The sequence below is a fragment of the Temnothorax curvispinosus genome, unplaced genomic scaffold, assembly GCF_003070985.1.
Source record: "Temnothorax curvispinosus isolate PA1 unplaced genomic scaffold, ASM307098v1 QBEX01006675.1, whole genome shotgun sequence".
In the NCBI taxonomy this organism is placed as follows: domain Eukaryota; kingdom Metazoa; phylum Arthropoda; class Insecta; order Hymenoptera; family Formicidae; genus Temnothorax; species Temnothorax curvispinosus.
The window spans coordinates 6,792-13,867 of record NW_020216455.1 but is presented as its reverse complement, the minus strand read 5'-3'; the positions used below and the strand labels follow the sequence as shown (position 1 = coordinate 13,867).

The window sequence follows — 7,076 nt, the reverse complement described above, 5'->3', positions numbered from 1 at the left end:
CGAAGAATTTATTTTGAGAATCAGAAATATTAAAAAAACGCGACAAAATTTTTTTCCTCTGGATGAAATTCCAACGTGCGCTTCTAAGATCAACGCGCATCCTTTGCTAAACGAATGAATTCATATACACGTTTTGCTGCCAGATTTTTATTGACGTGATACAGACGGGTGTACATCTGAGCCTCAATAAGCGCGAGTTTAATCGTAAATCAATTATGCGAAAGATCTTAGATCTTATATTCGTCAATAAAGTTATAAAATCTGCAAACAATGCAAAAATTTGCGCATAGTCCCTCGTGATCGAATATAAATGCATTGCGTCGCTTCGCTAATGATCGGATGAACACTTTCTCGAAAACGCAACAAAATATTTGCTCCACGAAATAAGCTCGCACAAATCGCATGTGACAAAACTGAAATTTAGCAATTATATGTAAAATCAAAAGCTATAAATTAGTTTTTTGTTTTGAACAAGAGAAGTTGAGACACGTAGCGATAAAATATTGAATGAATTTCCAACACGATAAAGATAAGTTTAATAATTTTCTTCTACGGTTTTTGTTTCCTTTTTAAGAAATAGAGATGTTAAAAAAAATCAATATAAAGTAATATGTAACAAAAGTTTCTCTTGGTGTAAATTTTCAAAAGGAGGCAAGCAAGTTTGAAAGAATAATATGATGAATCAACAATCTCTGAATACATATTAGAAACCATTTAATTTTTTCCCTACGCGTTGTGGAAAATATGACGGCTCCGTATAATTGTTAATTACCGCGAGGCCGCAGGGGGAAGTGATCCGCGCAGTTCCTTGGGCCTAACGCACCTACGGCATTACCGAGTTCAAGACACCGCGGACATACACGTACAATTACACATACACACATACATTTACACATTCTCGAGTCTGAAGTCTTACTATGAGTTTGCGAGCCTACGAACGAATTGAATAATGGCCGTTGCACGCCGAGAAGGTGATTTTCGCTAGTGCCAATAACCAGACGAAGAAGAAGTTAATTACCGCGAGACATATGCTAACGAACCGTCGTAAGCAAATTCCTCGAAACGTTCGCTACAAGAGAAAACGAAAACAATTTTGGGACAAGAACGGAAGCGTTCGTTTGATCAGCATCGTCGTCATCGTCTTCGTTTCCGAAAAGATGTACGTACTCCACTAATGCCCGTTTCTACCAATTTGTGGTTAACTACGGTTTAGTGAAACTTTGGTTAAAATTAACTTTCAGTTTAATATTGATTGGTTTCTACGAGTAAACTATCCGGAACGTTTAGCTAAACTTATAACATGTTTGATATAACTCTGAAAGCATTAGAATGTAGAACGTTGATTGGTCCAATAATCGTTCTAACGGAACTGTGATTACTGTGGTTTAGGATTATTAGGTTAGGAGAATCATATCTTGTCAAACGAAGAAGTGTATAATTAATAAAATGAATGCAGCAAAATTAAGTGTGCAACGGAAACGTGCCCAAAATTTTTCCGAAAAGGAAAAACTAATTTTAACAGAAATAGTATTGAAGTATAAAAATATAATAGAAAATAAAAGAACTGACGGAGTAACCTCAAAAGATAAAGAAAAGTGTTGGAAGGTAATAGAAAATAATTACAATAGTACATCTTCTTCAACTGAATTTAGAAGTGCGGAAGTCCTCAAAAGTTGTTGGGAAAATCTTAAAAAAAAGACACGAAAATTTTTCGCTGATGAAAGGATACAATTATATAAAACAGGCAAGTAAAATGTTGGTTGATATTTTGGTGTAAAACTATAGAGATATTACATATCAAAATAATTATTTCATAATTTGTAGAAGTATATAATTGTTTACAAGTAATAAGTAAGTATAATGTATATTGTAATAAAAGTTATGATTGAAAAACTAGGTGGAGGACCTTGTGAATCCCAAACAGATGTAGTGCTGGAACGTGTACGAGACATTATTAAACCTTCTGTTGAAGGTATTAAAAGTGATTATGATTGTGATGCTATAGAAGGTAAAATATATACGTATAAAATATATGCACAGTATAAAGCAATGTTACGATTCTTTCTTATTTTAAAGCTCATTAAAATGAACGATATTGTAACTTTTGCTAGCTAGTAATATGTGAAAAAGCTGAAAATATGTTAAATTATATTTATGTATATTATACAGATGTTTATACAGATCAAAGTACAAATGCATGCAAGATACCTACAAAGACAAATTCATGCGAGACGTCATCAGATTCTATTGAAATGGACGAGTGGCTTCCAGTTGATGACAATGACAATGATCAAGATGATGTTCTACTTGTAAGAGATGTAATAAATATTAAAATATATTATATTGTATATTATATATATATATATATATCTGTTGCTCAAATGTATTAAATACAAATTAATATAAATTTGTAGTACTTACAAGAAAATGCTGGTGCTATGAGACAAAATTCATTTGATAATGTATCAGATGGACATGAAATGACAAACTACGATAAGGAAAATGACATAATTGGAAACGATAGTGTATCAGATGTTAATGGAAATAGCTCGGTTGTAAGTCTGAACAAAATTTTTATGTGCATAGAAGTGTACGTTACATTATTTATCTTTGTATTTATATACCTTTTTGTTGCAGTTTATGAGAGAGAATAATACACAACATTGTCTTAAGAAGAGCAATATACAAAATATAAAAAAACCAGAAAAGCAAGACGTACAGAACACATCCGCAGTACAAATATTAAAACGAAAAATAAGTACTCCACTTCAAGTAAAAAGCAATGTTTTAAATGATCAATATAAATCTAGGAAACTTAATAGACAAGACAATAAACCATATAAGAAAAAAGAAGAAACTATTACTTCAAGAATGTCACAATTTGACATGTTAACAGATTCAAAGATCAAGCTTACAGAATGTATGACAGACGATTTTAAAGCAAAACGTGAAATAGAGATGCAAATTTTAAGTACGCGATTGAAGAAAGAACAATTAGAAGTACAGATATTAGAAAAAGAGTTGTTATTACAGGAGCATAGATTACAAAGAGAGGTGCAACAAAACAAGTCATTTAACGTTTCATAGAAACAAATTTTATTTTTAATTCGTTGAACTAAACAGTGAGATAGTATTGAAAGACTGATCAGAAAGACTGATGATATATAAATAAGTTATAAAATATATTAAAAATGAAAATTAGTTAATTTAATTTATGTTTTGTTCTTACTTCTAAATAATATATTAATTTTATTTTTGTTCGATCAGTCTAATACAAAGCTACGTTACATATATAAGAACTGTTTCTTTTTTTACAAAAAGTTTAATTTATGTTTTGTTCTTACTGCAAAATAATATATTGATTTTATTTTTGTTCGATTAGTCTAATACACAGTTACGTTATATATAAGAACTGTTTCTTTTTTTACAAGAAGTTCAATTTATGTTTTGTTTTTACTGCAAAATAAGATATTAGTTTTATTATTTTTGTTCAGTGTAATACAAAGTACTTATAAAATAATACATGAGTGCTTAGAGAGAGAGAGACAGAGAAGAGGAAGATATTTTCTTGATAATATACTTTATTATGTATAAGTAAAAAACGTATATAATATATGTGCAATGTAACTTTAAACTGTATCTTATTCAAATAAAAAAAGTGTTACAAACATCAATATTATTTAAATTTGGAATTTCCTTAATATGCACATAAAAATAAAACAGAAATGAGACAAATATATCACTAAATATCTAAATATATTTTTAGGTTTTCGCATTTCCTGTTCGATATCCTTATGCAGTTTATACTCTACACATATGCAAAAGGATAGAAAGTTTCTTTGACTTTTTAGATGTCTTTCATTCATGTGTGTTAATTGTGAAACGTTTCAGGGTAGATGTATTGTTTCCTCACTTTATTATACTCTAATGCTGGAAAAAATATATTTCTTATAATAATAGAGATATTTTATAAAATTATTATAATTTATATAGGGTAATTTATAAAGTTAAAACTTTTGAATTATATATAATTTATGCACACACGTACATACATCAGCGTGCGAACACATACATACTCATACAATCTAATAGAAATACAAAATTTTAATATACTATATGAAAATATTTGTAAACAAACATACTTAGCAAAATAAGTATGAATCAGTTCTGTTCTTACTGTTGCACCAGCAACTTCGTCATTATTGATTCTCTGGTTAATGTTGCATTCGGCTAGCATATGATCCCATGGTAAATCTAAATTTGGATCGTCATCTGGTTGTGGGTCATTATTTTGTCTAGCAATATTGTGAAGCACTGCTGTTGCAATAATAATAGGCATGACTCTTTGTAAGTGATATCGCATTCCCAATGCTAGAATTGGAAATCTTCTTTTCCAAACACCAAATAGACGTTCTATTATATTGCGGGTACGAATATGTGATTCATTATAGAGTCGTTCTGCAGCAGTTTGTGGCGTTATCAGTGGAGTTAGAAGATACCGCTTCGAAGGATATGCGGAATCTCCTAACAAAAAACCGTTACCATATGCGGCATTCTCAAAATTTGCTCTCAAGCGACTATTATTAAAAATTGTACTATCGTGCACAGAACCTTGCCAACGAGCAACTATATCTGTTATTTGTAAATTGCTGTTACATGTTGCTTGCGTATTTATGGAAAAATATCCTTTTCTATTACGAAATAACTCAGCATCTTCTCCACCTACAATAATCAAAATAAAAGAACATGTAGTAATAATTATATAGTAGGCAAATCAATGTAAATAATATAATAGTATTTTATATAGCAATAATTTACCAAATGATTGGACACGGATATGTGTGCAATCTATGCATCCTATCACTCTTGGGAAACGCGCAATTTTATAGAATTGTTGTTGTTCCTTTCTTATTTCTTCTTCCGTGTTTGGAAAATGAATATAAAGAGGTCGTAATCTAGCAATGGTTCTACTGACTCTGTGTACAATATAATGTGCTGAAGTTGTGCTCACACCTGAGAAATTTCCAGCAGATATAAGAAATGATCCAGTGGCATATACACGAAGCGTCAATAACAATTGTATCATGGGAGATATCGCTTTATTTCTAAAAAGAAATTATTGTATTACCTTTACGTTTACTAGAATTTATATTTGCAATTATAAAATAGTTTCTACTTACTTATTTGTTGCAAATTCTAATTCTTCTCTTATGTGTTGTAACACTGATAACACAGATCTTTTACTTATTCGAAATCGCATTATGAATTCGATGTCATCAAGCTCTTCCAAATAATTAATGCGATGTTTAAATCTTTTCCTTCTTCTGATCGGTCTCACATTCACAATATCTTCATCATCAGAAAACAACAAGTTTAGTAAATGCTGGGGCATCATATTTCCTACGTATAACTTCTATATTATAAATTATGAAAATTTCTGTATCATGAAAAATGTTTACATCAATTTTATTATTATTATTACTTTTTTATTTACTTTATATTTACCTCAATTAATATATTTACTTTATCCAATATATATATCCAATATATAACCTCATTAATAACCTTACATATAACCTTATCACACAATTTTTGTCTGCAGAACTAGCTAGTTATATTTTTTAACCGTAGTTTAACAATGCTAAACGGTCAATATTGATCGTTTAAATTAAACTGGATTTACGTGCGTTTAAACGTGAATTTATCATTGGTAGAAACCAATATTTTTGGCAAACTTCGATTAACCGAATGTCACTAGGGATTAACGTTTAAACCGCGTTGGTAGAAACGGGCATAGATAAGATAAATCATAATTATTCTTGATATCAGCATTTGCGGCATCCTAAAAGTCCCGCTGGATAAACACTAGATACTTGTAGCATCCGAGTTTGATTTAGTCGGGCAACGTGAATAACACAGTTTCACGTTTACCCGTCTCTGTGAAAAAAAACGCGACGATTACCTTTTTCCTTTCTTTTCAAATCCTATGTATACTTGTAAACTTATAAATGTATAAAAACGATTAGACAGTAACAAAATACAATTTCTTTATGATTCTCAAAATAATCTTTTTGGATTTCTAAGCACAAAGAAAGACATCTCTTTTGCTTATGTATTATTCGAAAAATCATGCAATGATACCCTTCATGGAGTGCAGTAACGGCTGTCGCATACTGGCAATGGAAACGAAGACGAGAGCGAAAACGGATAAAAGATTGAAACGCACTCGGAAGGGAAATGAAAGCACCGCGAGCTTCCTCTTCTCGACGGTCCTTCGACTTTATTCGCGAGGCAACGATACTTTACGCAAATATCCAGTATTCTGTATACAATCATAATTAGCTAATCATCCGTCGACGAAACATATCGCTCGCGAACAGCCACTTCGGCGTAAACTGCACGTTTATGCGCGTTCTCGCGTATCTCAATCACTATATATAACACTATATATAACACTATATATCACTATATATAATACATATATTACTATATATAACAAGCAAATATATATATATATATATATAAAACATTCTTTTTGAAACAGAAATTGAAATAAAAAAAGACATCTTTTGCGAGGTTGCTATTATATGCTTGAAAAATACATATGATATAAAGGCACAAAATAAAAAAAGTATGCAGAATTATTCTTATTGTTAGTACAAAGTAATTGGCTCATGATCCTGGAGACGTCCCATGTCCGTGATATCGTCATCGTGGACGGGGCCTGGGGCCCACAGAAAAAATAATAAAAATAATATGTATGTGCGTATGCATATGTATGTGCGATTGCGTATGCGTGTGCGTGTGTATGTATATCTATGTTGAATTGCATTACTGGTTTTATGTAATATTATTTACTTTCGACAGTAACAATAAAAAAAATAATATATCATAATATATTTTATTTATATATGTATTTTCGTTTATATTTCCCAACATTTTATCAACGAAATAATAAATAGAGTTTCTTGTCCTAAATAACATTATCGTTTTTCTTTCTTCAAATATACCCTAGAATCCTAACACCACACTTCCAAAAAATCCTGATTTTACCATACTAAGTGTACGCTACCCAG

The 7,076-nt window shown here is 30.7% G+C and overlaps 2 protein-coding genes across 2 annotated transcripts; one reads left to right on the top strand and one right to left on the bottom strand.

Annotated features, from left to right (window-relative positions):
• The first annotated feature begins 1,689 nt into the window (after nt 1-1,689).
• On the top strand, nt 1,690-3,159 carry LOC112456238. The gene is made up of 5 exons (XM_025018648.1): nt 1,690-1,744; nt 1,898-2,008; nt 2,170-2,318; nt 2,415-2,555; nt 2,638-3,159. Exons 3-5 carry the CDS (start codon nt 2,253-2,255, stop codon nt 3,085-3,087), a joined length of 657 nt encoding a protein of 218 aa, XP_024874416.1. The 5' UTR covers nt 1,690-1,744; nt 1,898-2,008; nt 2,170-2,252; the 3' UTR covers nt 3,088-3,159.
• Nucleotides 3,160-3,629: 470 nt separating this feature from the next.
• Nucleotides 3,630-5,729, bottom strand: LOC112456239 (putative nuclease HARBI1). Its single transcript, XM_025018649.1, has 5 exons — nt 5,506-5,729; nt 5,181-5,413; nt 4,819-5,105; nt 4,143-4,722; nt 3,630-3,930 (listed from the first exon to the last, which is right to left on the bottom strand). The coding sequence occupies exons 2-5, from the start codon at nt 5,393-5,395 to the stop codon at nt 3,918-3,920; spliced, it is 1,095 nt and encodes a 364-aa protein (XP_024874417.1). The 5' UTR covers nt 5,396-5,413; nt 5,506-5,729; the 3' UTR covers nt 3,630-3,917.
• Nucleotides 5,730-7,076: the final 1,347 nt, after the last annotated feature.